At 42.1% G+C, this 12,839-nt stretch overlaps 1 protein-coding gene across 1 annotated transcript in view; it reads right to left on the minus strand.

Moving 5' to 3' along the window:
• Positions 1 to 370: 370 nt before the first annotated feature.
• Positions 371 to 12,839, minus strand: part of poln (polymerase (DNA directed) nu) — a 57,589-nt gene continuing 45,120 nt past the window's right edge. Inside the window, exons 17-22 of the mRNA XM_072376942.1 lie at positions 12,499 to 12,630; positions 3,575 to 3,685; positions 3,062 to 3,140; positions 2,605 to 2,672; positions 876 to 937; positions 371 to 676 (exon numbers count right to left, since the gene is read on the minus strand). Coding sequence (XP_072233043.1) covers positions 590 to 676; positions 876 to 937; positions 2,605 to 2,672; positions 3,062 to 3,140; positions 3,575 to 3,685; positions 12,499 to 12,630 — 539 coding nt within the window. The 3' untranslated portion in view covers positions 371 to 589. The remainder of the gene's footprint in view (positions 677 to 875; positions 938 to 2,604; positions 2,673 to 3,061; positions 3,141 to 3,574; positions 3,686 to 12,498; positions 12,631 to 12,839) is intronic.

A 12,839-nucleotide genomic window follows, 5' to 3' on the forward strand; every position in this document is an offset into this window, starting at 1 on the left:
AGAAAGGTTAACGCTGGGATCAGCACATCAAATGCATGAGCTTTATTCAGCATGAAGGAGGCATAAAAACTACAAAAACATGGATGTTGTTGGTACTAAACTTGGTATACGAACATAGCAACAGAAAATCGCACAAACCAATGAATATCAAGGCCTCTAACACCAAACTTCACCTTAGCAACAAAGCAGAGAAAACGCTTCTTTTTGCCTAACGATGGAGTGAAAACAGAGGAGGAGGAGGACAAGGAATCTCTTTTTTTTACAGGATGGAGAGAGATAGGAAGAAAAAAAAGAAGAAGAACTGGTCCAATCCAGTCTCTGGCTCCTGCCGTTGCCCGAGGATACGGATGGAGCGAAAGCAAGAGCGAGGAGCTGCAGCTGCCTGGTTTCCATAGTGATGTGGATGCAGGACAAAGTGGAGAGAGGAGGGGGGGGGGGGGGTATGGAGAGACTATCTGAAATGAAACAAGAGACTCAGAGAGCTCAGAAGGTTTGGAGCTCACAGAGGAAGAGAAAAAATGATGACGATGGCATGAAAAAAAGGTGGATTTGATTTGATAGAAAAGCGTTGGGGGGTGGAGGACAAATCTCAAGAAGGAGGAGACAAAAGAGGGGTGTTGAGCTCAGTCATGGATCCCCAAGACTTGCCACTGGAGACTGCCACCTTCAGGGGGACCTAGGAAACACAAAGAGAAGAAGAAAGAAGGCGTCTGTGTTCACTCTCTCCTTTGTCTACACTCCTGTCCACAAACCCATGAAGAAGAAACCCGACAGAAGGTGTGTCTGAGCATTTTAATCACGCTGCCCTGCGGTCGGTAGATCTGAGGCCACAGGTGGAGAGCTGGCTCTCTGGTGACTGGAAGGACTTTACTCACTTTAAGATGAACTCCAAGCTGGTCGATGTGCTGTAGGGACTCCATGGTGCTTTTCACCAGAGCTGCAGGCAGCAAACACAGGCAGACAGGAACATAAGGGCCACAATTTAGGGTCCAGTTATGCAAAAAACTGTATGGTGATACATCCAGAATTGAACCAAAACAGGCCTTATGGTGAGCTTGTGCAACCTGAAAGTATTCCATCATACATTTCTTTATATTTTGCCAAAGAAAACCAGGTAAACATATGCAGGATTCATTGAAAAATGTGCAAACATACATATAAATACAGAATAAAAGGCAAAAACAGAGTTTTTTTATCAGTTCTAAGCAGCTTTAAAGTGAATATCTGGTCTGAGCTCCTTTATTCTCCAACACAGCCTGAACCCTCTGAGACAAGCTTTCTGTCATTTCTTTAAGGAGTCTTCAGGAATAGATCTCCAGGCTTCTTGAAGGACATCCCAAAGCTCTTCTTTGGATGTGGGCTGCCTTTTGTTCCGTTCTCTGTCAGATGATCCCACACTGCTTCAATAATGTTGAGGTCCGGGCTCTGGGGAGGATTCATCCCTCCATAAGACCTGTTGCCACTGATTTTCAGTCCACTTCTTGTGTCATTTGGCACAGCTCAGCCTTTTCTCCCTGTTTCCCTTCCTTAAGAACGGCTTCTTGACAGCCACCCTTCCATGGAGACCATTTCTGATGAGGCTTGGGCCAACAGTAGATGGATCAGCTGAAGGTCCAGATGCATCTCTCAGGTCCTGTCAGGTCACAGCTGGATTTTTTCCTCTTTCTTAAGGACATCACTTTCAGATCCTGTTCATCTGCTGTAGATAGTTTTTTTTAGGCCTGACACTTCTTCTTTTGTCCTCCACTTGTCCAGTTTCCTCAAATGTTTTAAGGACACACTGCACACCATGCTGAGATATGCCAAGTTTTCAGCTAATAGCTCTTTGGGAATCACCTTGTTGCTGCAGAAATCCTATTTTCTGTCTGTAAAACTGTGTTTTCTTTGCTGTTTTTCATAGATGCAGCTAAAGAAATGGGAACAAATGATGTGTCTTTGTGACAAAGTGCCTAAAGATCCAGTTTAAAATGGCTTCTTTGCTAAGTTGTCTGTTCTGTGTCGACACAACACTGGTTCATCCCTTGAGTTAGGAGCCTTTTTTCTGCCTGAAGGGTTCATAGGTCAGAGTTAAGAGGTTTAACAAAGAAATAACACATTCCTCTGAAAATGCTCAGGTACAATTTCCACAGTTCTCAAGTTTTCAGCTAATAGCTCTTTGGGGATCAGCTTGTTGGAGCAGAAATCCTATTTTCTGTCTGTCAAACTGTGTTATCTTTGACGCTTTTTGGGATTTTTTTACTCTTTGTGACAGACTGCTGGTGAAAGAGATACAATTTAAATGGTTTCTTTACTATGTGTCGACACAAAAGTGTTTAATTCTTTGAGTTCGGAGCCTTTTTTTATGTTTGAATGATTCAGAGGTCAGCGTTAAGTGGCTGACAAGCAACACTTTTTCCTCTGAAAATGGTCAAGTACAAGGACTGGACTGAAAATGAGTGAAAAAGCTGCCAAAGAATAACTACAAAAGACCGTCAGAAACCTGGTGAAATACATCTCAACTTTAAAAGATTACAAGACAGCCCGGCAGCTTCAAAGTAAAATAACTCAGAAATCAGGAGTGGTTTCAGACCTTTTCAATATGTTTGTGTGTCTTTGCTCATTTACCTGCAAACTGTTGAACCTGCGAGTCCTCCACTTCATAAAGGAGCTCATCGTGAAGCTGAGCGAGGAGCCTACAGCGACACAGAGGCTCAGATAAACACCAGAGCTCCTCAGCGAGTGCCTCAGCTCACTCGTGTTTACTCTCCTGACATATGCATCTAATTCTTGGATGTTCTGGCTCATGCTTCCAGTGTGTTTCCTGGAGCTGAATGTTTGGCAGCAGAAATCATTGGGAGGTCCTTCCTCATCACAACAAATCGAGCTGGCTGTCAAACCAACGAGTGTTGCTTATGTTTTCTGACTCAAATCAGCTCGTCTGCATAAATAAAGATCGTCTGGGTGGATTTAGATTGTAAAAAGTGAACGTAAAGTTTATTATATAGGCTCCTTAATGGCAGAATAACATAAGGTGCCTGTATAATACCTACAATGTGGGCATTTTCACTTCGGATTGTTGTACCTGGCAGATAGTGAGCTGGAGGAAGAGACCAGGCTGAAGATTCGGATCATGGCCATCTTACAGAGATCAGCAGCAGAACCTGTGCTTACAGGTAAAGACAAACTTCTTTTAGACGATACAATCTAGTGGAAGATTTTTAGAACAAAATGTGTTATCAACTGAGAAAATGGACCTTTCCAAACAGACCAGCAATGAGTTGTGGCCTAAACTCCATTAAGAAACCTCTGGAGATATAACATAACTTTAAAGGGGTTGAACATACAGCAGTGAAAGAGTTTATCAATAATATAATAATAAATATTACCAGCAGAGAGGAAAAGCTTCTAAATGGCTGCAAGAATCGTTTCAAAGCTTTCAGACCACAGTCCTGAGTATATTTTCTGCGTTTCTATCCATTCTGTTCATAGCAAGTTTGATATTTTCTTTGCAAAAAGGGTTAATTTGTATTTATGGCCGAAGATATTCAGAATTCTTTGCTTACAGCTCAAGGCGGGCTGAAGTCAGAGAACCTACCCTGGACAACAAAGTTGACGGCCTGCCGCTCAGCCTGCATGCGGACGCTCCAGTCTGGGGAGCTGATGTTGGGGAGGCTCCTCCTCCGACCCATGATAGATAAAACATAACCTACACAAAAACAGTTAGCCTCAGCACGAAATCTGCATGCATTGCACCACAAACAGTGTGTTGATCTAACTTAAAGGAATAGTTCGGTGAAATAGAGACGGTCTGTTGAGGTTTGAGTTGGTTTCGATGGTGAAAAGTCGCTCCTGTTTTGTTCCTGCTCTCAGTAGCTGTTAGCTCGGCTCCTCCAAGAGCGCTCTGACCGCTGCTTACTGCAGGTAAGATGCTAACGACTCATAAACCCTCCCAGGGTCCGGGGGGAGTGGTTTAGAGACAACCCAAAGGTCGAAGGAAGCAGAAGTGCAGAAATGCTTAATGAAACGCACGAAACAAGAAGTAGAAATAAGAAATAAGAGACCAAATAAAGGAAACATGAGAACAGAAAAGCCTGAGCAATGGAGTGGGGAGAATAAGGTGAACAGCAAGGACCGAGATAAACCAAGAGGAAAATGTACTGAGGAAGTGACCGGAGCTGGAAAAAACAGACCTAAACACAGGACTGAAACCATGGATAATGTCAGCAAAGTAAGAACAAAAACCATTAAACCGCGAAAAGATTAGAAACTCAAAGGACAAGAAAAGCAGAACACACACAAAAAAAAACACGGATTATGACATAAATATGTCACAATACCACCTTAAAAAACCCAAACTATCCCTTTAAACTGGTATCTTATGCACAAGACTCTGTTTCCTCTGAAGCATCAGACAAATAACCTGAAATGTGATCAAATAAAATCACTTCCACAATTAACTAACTCTATAAACATACTGTGTGTGAGTCGGTTGTGTTTGGAGGCACGAGTTCCACCTTAAAACATGTACTTAATGTGTAAAAAAAGCCGTTAAAGCAGAGAATTCTGATCCAAAACAAAGAAAAACCTTCAGTCAGAAGACTTAAAACAACTTTAGGATCAGTTTTCCGACTAAAAAGCGCTTCGCTCTGGGTCATCCAGGGGGACCCTCACGGGGGATTATTGGCCATATAAGCAAACACTCGTCCACACGTGTGCGACCAACACAAAAACACCAAAGAGTCCAAAGAGCTCACATGGAAAAGCAAAGAGAGATACCCTCCTGGTCCCTGCGGAATCCCAAAAACACAAAGGATGACAACACAAGAATGCCTATTTCATGACACACGTATGCCAGTACATTCCACCATCTGCACAATGGAGCCGGCTTTGCAGCTAAATCCCTCCAGCAGCCCTTACTATGAACCATCCCAGCCAGGGCAGGAAACCTGAATGACCCTCAATCACGCACCAACGCATGAGGAATGAGTGCGACAAAGTCTCTGCGGGTTGACCTCTGACCCACGCGTGTGACCTTTTCACCAGGAATGTGACCTCTGCTGTGGGGCCGGGCGACAGCGGCGTGTTATGAGCAAAATACCTCATAAGAGTCACTTAAAAATATATGTTGGAAGTATTTGCATGCAAATGATTTAAGTAAACTTTAATCCTGCAATATTAGGTAAAACCAGTTTGTTTAATCCTGCAATATTAGGTAAAACCAGTTTGTTTCATCCTGCAATATTAGGTAAAACCAGTTTGTTTAATCCTGCAATATTAGGTAAAACCAGTTTGTTTCATCCTGCAATATTAGGTAAAACCGGTTTGTTTAATCCTGCAATATTAGGTAAAACCAGTTTGTTTAATCCTGCAATATTAGGTAAAACCAGTTTGTTTAATCCTGCAATATTAGGTAAAACCAGTTTGTTTAATCCTGCAATATTAGGTAAAACCAGTTTGTTTAATCCTGCAATATTAGGTAAAACCAGTTTGTTTAATCCTGCAATATTAGGTAAAACCAGTTTGTTTAATCCTGTAATATTAGGTAAAACCAGTTTGTTTAATCCTGCAATATTAGGTAAAACCAGTTTGTTTAATCCTGCAATATTAGGTAAAACCAGTTTGTTTAATCCTGCAATATTAGGTAAAACCAGTTTGTTTAATCCTGCAATATTAGGTAAAACCAGTTTGTTTAATCCTGCAATATTAGGTAAAACCAGTTTGTTTAATCCTGCAATATTAGGTAAAACCAGTTTGTTTAATCCTGCAATATTAGGTAAAACCAGTTTGTTTAATCCTGTAATATTAGGTAAAACCAGTTTGTTTAATCCTGCAATATTAGGTAAAACCAGTTTGTTTAATCCTGCAATATTAGGTAAAACCAGTTTGTTTAATCCTGCAATATTAGGTAAAACCAGTTTGTTTAATCCTGCAATATTAGGTAAAACCAGTTTGTTTAATCCTGCAATATTAGGTAAAACCAGTTTGTTTAATCCTGCAATATTAGGTAAAACCAGTTTGTTTAATCCTGCAATATTAGGTAAAACCAGTTTGTTTAATCCTGCAATATTAGGTAAAACCAGTTTGTTTAATCCTGCAATATTAGGTAAAACCAGTTTGTTTAATCCTGCAATATTAGGTAAAACCAGTTTGTTTAATCCTGCAATATTAGGTAAAACCAGTTTGTTTAATCCTGCAATATTAGGTAAAACCAGTTTGTTTAATCCTGCAATATTAGGTAAAACCAGTTTGTTTAATCCTGCAATATTAGGTAAAACCAGTTTGTTTAATCCTGTAATATTAGGTAAAATCAGTTTGTTTAATCCTGCAATATTAGGTAAAACCAGTTTGTTTAATCCTGCAATATTAGGTAAAACCAGTTTGTTTAATCCTGCCATATTAGGTAAAATCAGTTTGTTTAATCCTGTAATATTAGGTAAAACCAGTTTGTTTAATCCTGTAATATTAGGTAAAATCAGTTTGTTTAATCCTGTAATATTAGGTAAAATCAGTTTGTTTAATCCTGTAATATTAGGTAAAACCAGTTTGTTTAATCCTGTAATATTAGGTAAAATCAGTTTGTTCAATCCTGTAATATTAGGTAAAACCAGTTTGTTTAATCCTGTAATATTAGGTAAAATCAGTTTGTTCAATCCTGTAATATTAGGTAAAACCAGTTTGTTTAATCCTGCAATATTAGGTCAAACCAGTTTGTTTAATCCTGCAATATTAGGTAAAACCAGTTTGTTTAATCCTGCAATATTAGGTAAAACCAGTTTGTTTAATCCTGCAATATTAGGTAAAACCGGTTTGTTTAATCCTGCAATATTAGGTAAAACCGGTTTGTTTAATCCTGCAATATTAGGTAAAACCAGTTTGTTTAATCCTGCAATATTAGGTAAAACCAGTTTGTTTAATCCTGCAATATTAGGTAAAACCAGTTTGTTTAATCCTGCAATATTAGGTAAAACCAGTTTGTTTAATCCTGCAATATTAGGTAAAACCAGTTTGCCAGTATCAAATAAATGTTACTTTCCATAAAACATTACAGTTGTGAAAATATTAAGTAACATTTACTTGGTTACATCCAAGTTTTAAAGTGTATTTATTTAAACAAATTAAGTAAAGTGTACTTGCTTTTCAAAGGCAGGAACATCATTTTACTTAAAATTTTAAGTAATTGTTATAATTGGCTTTGTTCTTAGACAGTATTTATTCATATTCTGTATTTTACTAAATAAATTATGTTCCAAGCTGGTACTTTTCCACTCTGCTCATGCTGCAAATATAGATGACCTTAAATGGTCCAAAACCTTAGAATGACATAAACAACTGGGTCAGACTAAACATCTCTATTGGAGCAGATAGGTCTGGTACATTAGATCCACGCCTAAAACAGTTTATCACATCCAAAGAACACAACGAGGACAGCGGCTGGCCTGATCAGGCCACTCAAAACTGGCCAATTATACTCTGACAACCTCTGTGAGATAAAGCTGAATATAAATATGAAATGTTTCCGGATGTCGGGGCTCAGGCTGACGGATTTCCTGCTCTGGCACTCTGAGTCCAGCTGCAATATACTTTACTATGTGACCACGAATAAATACTTTGTTTAATAAACGATTTCTTCAGCTTGTTCTTGGGCTTCCAGTGAAAGAATCGGGCTAACATAATCTTACATATCTGTAGGATTTGCATTACATTACTAACTAAAATTAGGTATTCCACCCATCCATGTTCTATACCGTCCCAGCAGTCACCGGGTGAAAGGCGGGGTTCAGGTCGCCAGTCCAATTTAGAGTCACCAATTAACCAATTAACCTAAAATGCACGGTGGGAGGAAGCCTGTGAGGGTAAATTTTACATCTCAGGACTGACCGACCCTCCAGTCCACATTAACCATTTGTATCAATTGTTTTAAATCATTTACTTCTTAATTAACACTCAGACAAGATAATTGTTTTAACCTCCTGTTTCTTAATCATCAAGACTGCATCCTGCCCCCCCCCCGGAGGTGTGGTTACACACCTAAAGAACAAAGCCTCAGGTATAAATGCTCTGGGTTCCTTTTGTTTGTATCTTTTCATACCATTTCTGCTGATCTTTTTCCTTTTATTCTTTCCTAGAATAAAAACTCAGCCGGCCGGCAGAAAAAGGAAAGTTCTCTATTTCATTGCTCAGCAGAGGTATTAGGAAGGAAGGAAGCAACTGAAAACTTCCATAACAAGCCAGAAGGAACAAACCTGGAAGGAACCCACGCATACAGGGAGAAAACATGCAAACTCCACACTGGCCCCAGGTGGGAATCGAACCTGCAACCCTCCCGCTGTGAGGCGACAGTTCAAACCACCACACAACAGCCCAAAATTGGGCAGCTACCAGATATCATTAAATATATATATTATATATAGATATATTATATATTATTACAGATTTAAAGCAGAGCGGTAAAAATGTACCGGTCCTACATGCGACACCAGTAGTGATGTCACTGAGCGTGATGTCACTTCCTGTGTTTCGAAAGCCGACACTTTCAGAGTAAAGTTTATGTAAAATGTTTAGGTTTATGGACATAAATCTATTAAACATTTAAATGATACGAGGAAACCGAAGTAAAACTTACTTTTCATGTATAATTCATGTGTTACGTTAATAAAATGTTTCATTTTACTTAAGAAACTGAGTTCTTACTGAATCTTAAAAAGGTAGAAATTATGACAGTTACTCTGATAGAATTTATCGCCCCAAAAAGTCACTTTTTTCAGTGACATCACACCAACCGCGCTCCGGTGTATAAACGGGAACGGCCAGCGTTTTTCACATCTGATGAAGCGGCACGAAGCCGTGAAGGTCAAGCTTTTTGGGTTTTCAGGCTGCTTTGTGGTCGGGTGTTTGGAGGAAATGGGAAACGGCGCTAAAGAAACGTTTAAAGAACCAGGTGAGGGTGTCAGGATGGGGTATAAACCTCACAGCTCGCCACTTTGTGCCAAAATCTGTCTGAGAAAATACGGAGGAATAAGGAGAAAAGGTTCAGGGAAATCTAGGTGTGTCCATCCGCTGCTGGATGACCTTGAAGCCCTTAGAGGTCATTACAATGCAGGAGAAACCGTCAGGGCACCATGATCGATGCAGCCACATGGGCTCAGGAGGAGCTCGGAAAAGCATTTTTTTCCCTCAACACAGTCCAGAAACGTGACCTGAAGCCATATATCAGCTCTGAGCAGAACCACGGCCCAGTTCTGGACTCCAGCTCCTCTCAGATGGACAGAAAGACAGTGGACAGGTGTTCTGTGGGCAGATGATTTCAGCTGCTTCTGGGAAAAACTGATGAGAAAGAGCATCCAGGCTGTTCTCAGAGAAAGGTTTAAAGCCAGCTGATGGTGTGGGGCTGCATCTGGGTGAAGGTACCACTGATGCACAGCTGGATGTTGGAGTTCTGGAGAGACAGATGCTGTCACCAAGGTGACGGCTTTTCCCGGGAGGTCCGTGGTTATTTCACGGTGCCGACCTCATTCTGCTCGGCTCCTCACCTTCACAACATTTTCAACACATGTGACAGAAGGTGGTGTTCAGCGCCGTCGCCTCACAGCGGAGGGTTCCAGGTTCGATCCCCACCTGGGGCCAGTGTGGAGCCTGTATGTTCTCCCGTGTTTGCGTGGGTTCTCTCCGGCTTCCTCCCACCGTCCAAAAACACGCTGTTAGGTTAGCTGGTGTCTCTAAAACGGTCTTTAATGTGAGGGTGTGTGTGGTTGTGTGGATCTGTGATGGACTGGCGAAGTGTCCAGGCTGAACCCGCCTCTCGCCTCTCGCCCCCCCGACCGACAGATTAAGCAGGTATGGAAACTGGATGGATGGTGACAGAAGCTGAGCCTGCACCTCGTCTTCTGGATGAAATATCGCTGCCTCAGATCCCAACTATCAGCTATCGATTCATCCATCGGCTTTATTTCTGTTGTGCGATTTGTTCCTCAAAGAGCTCCTTTTTACCCCCCCAGAGTCCCCCAACCGTCGGGTGCAGCCTCCCTCCGGCCCTGAGAGTCAGCAGACCTCTGTGACCCGCTCACAGCATCTAACCACAACGCTTTCTGCCTCCGGGGAAAGGAGCCGGGCGCAGAGCGGCGTGTGCCTGGCTGATGGAGCGCCTGTCTGCGCCTGACGGCTGATCAGCGGTTGCTGTTGCTGCTGGCGTGAAAAACATCCCCTGCTCTGACATAACGACGTCTGCAGCTAAACAAGGTCGTTTGTCCGACACTCGAAGAGACGAACGCTGCTTTTCCAAGCCTCAGAAAGCGTGCCGAGCGAACACCGTGACCCAGCCGCTGCTGATTCATTTCAATGTGTTTCTATTGGCAACGCAAAGCTGAAATATGAGTTTAGAGTAATGGACTGAGATCCTGAGTCAGCAGCTGCTCGAGTCCTCACTGAGACCAAAGAAGTGGAGCACATCAGTCCAGCTGTGAGGTCTTTCCACCGGCTGCCGGTCCATCAGAGGATAGACTTTAAAGTTCTGATGCCGGTCCATCAGAGGATAGACTTTAAGGTTCTGATGCTGCTCTATAAAGCTCTGAATGGTCCAAAATGCATCAGTGACCTCCTGACCCACTATGAACCTCCCAGACCCCTCAGGTCATCTGGATCCGGTTCTTTATCAGTTCCCAGAGTCAGAACCAGACCTGGAGAAGCTGCATTCAGCTTCTATGCTCCACATGTCTGGAACAAACTCCCAGAAAGCCTCAGATCAGCTGAAACTCTCAGTATTTAAGTCCAGGTTGAAGAAACATCTATTTTCAGCTGCTTTTGAATAAGCTTGAGTTTCAAAACGGAATCATATTTTAACTCCTGATTTTATCTTTCATACATATAATTTTGTCTGATTTTATCTATAACTCATATGTTTCCATTAGTCTGAATAGATCAACCGAGCCTTATGTGTCTGAAGCAGGCAGATTTCACCAGAACAAGCCAGAATCTCATATTTTAGACTGGATTATGATCATATAATGGTTGACCTTCAACTCTCAGCACATTAACTCATTTGTCTCTGTGTGGACGGGCAGCAGCAATGTTCTAGTTTCTTTCTTTTGTTTAAATTTTAAATCATGCTTTTCATTTCTTCTGTTTTAATGTCTCTGTAAAGCACTTTGAGTCACCTTGTTGTTGAATTGTGCTAAATAAACTCGCCTTGCCTAAGTCAAACAGTGTTTTGGTGCATTCTGACCTCACCCTGCTGCCCGTCTCGTGCACTGTGTGCATCGAGGGTTAAAGTGCAGACCGTACACTATTCTGTGTGAGCGTGTCCAAGTCTCAGGTGTGCTGCGTTGGCAGTTCAGCCTGAATATAAATAAAAGCTCCCGTCTGAGCCATCAGACCCTTCGCATCCTGCCCCCCAACCCCCACAAGTATTGACCCGTGGTAGTTTGTCTGCTTTCTGCCACTGCAGGCACATCTGCAGCCAAACGCACACAAATTCTCACAGACGTGGACGCTAAAGGTTTGCAGTGAAATGAACCAGACGCACTTTGCTTGGTTTTACTTGTAATTCTGATAATCAGCTGCTGTTTTTCTCAGGTTAACTTCTGCTCTGACCTAAAGCGTTAATCTAAGATAAGATCCGGAGCTGTTCGGCCTGTTAAAGGGGAACTCCGGTATTTTTAAACCTTATTTCTGGCATGAAATACGTTCATCTGCTCACCGAGAACAGTTTGGTGAAAGTCGGCGTCCTTCGGAAGATATTTAGATAACTGGAGATCCATATAACGGAGTGAACGGGGCTTAGAGGATGCAGCCTCTAAATAAGGCATTATCTGTCTTTATTTCACCAATGCTTTAAGAAGAATGAATGAATGAACGTGTGCTATAGCTCTGTTAGCTCATAGCTGCTGTGTTGTTGTTATTGGCGGCTATCGGGGGGCTTATAGAGGGCTTTCTACACACTCGTCTACTGGGATGATGTCATCGACGCGATGCTGCAGCACAGCTCATTCACTCCGGTAAGAACGTCCATCTTACTCAAAGTCGTCGTTCACATCATCAAAATCTGATAAATATCCTGCCATGTTGCACAAAACTATCAGCAGCAAACTCTGTGTGAAGTTAGCCAACTGTCACAGAGCACGGAGTGAATAAGCTGTGCTGCAGGGGGGCGTGTGGATGAAGTGGTCCCAGTAGAGTGCCTGTGTAGAAATCCCTCCGTTAGCTCTCCTATAGCTGCAAGTAGCCACATAACAGCAGCTATGAGCTAACAGAGCTATAGCACACATTCATTCATTCATTCTTCTTAAAGTATTGGTGAAATAAAGACAGATAATGCCTTATTTAGAGTCTCCATCCTCTAAGCCCCGTTCACTCCGTTATATGGATCTCGAGGAATCTAAATATCTTCAGAAGGACGCCGACTTTCACCAAACTGTTCTCGGTGAGTAGATGAACGTATTTCATGCCAGAAATAAGGTCCAGGTTTAAAAATACCGGAGTTCCCCTTTAAATGCTCTGCAACCTTCAGGGAAACCCAGTGGGCACCTTGTTTGTGGCTCTGCTGGATGGTTCTCTGGACGAAGGCCTGGACGTCTCTGTAAGTCTGGAGGAAGCTGCTCTGGAATCGGCTGGCCTGTTCAGCGCTCACCCCCAAGATCCCTGACAGGCGTTCACGACCTGCAGGGAGTCACAGGAGGAAATTACAGATGGACTTTAGGGGGTTTATAAAAGTTTAGATCACGCCTTCCCGGTAATTTCTATGTTACATGTTGCAAACATTCAGGGAGGTTTTTGTTGTTTTTTTTGCTCTTTGTCGTGATCTTGAGCTTTTGCTTTTCCACTTCTTGTCTTTGTGGACGTATATAATCCCTTATGTTCACCTACAC

The sequence above is a fragment of the Leuresthes tenuis genome, unplaced genomic scaffold (assembly GCF_036924035.1).
Source record: "Leuresthes tenuis unplaced genomic scaffold, fLeuTen1.0.hap1 SCAF_22, whole genome shotgun sequence".
In the NCBI taxonomy this organism is placed as follows: Eukaryota; Metazoa; Chordata; class Actinopteri; order Atheriniformes; family Atherinopsidae; genus Leuresthes; species Leuresthes tenuis.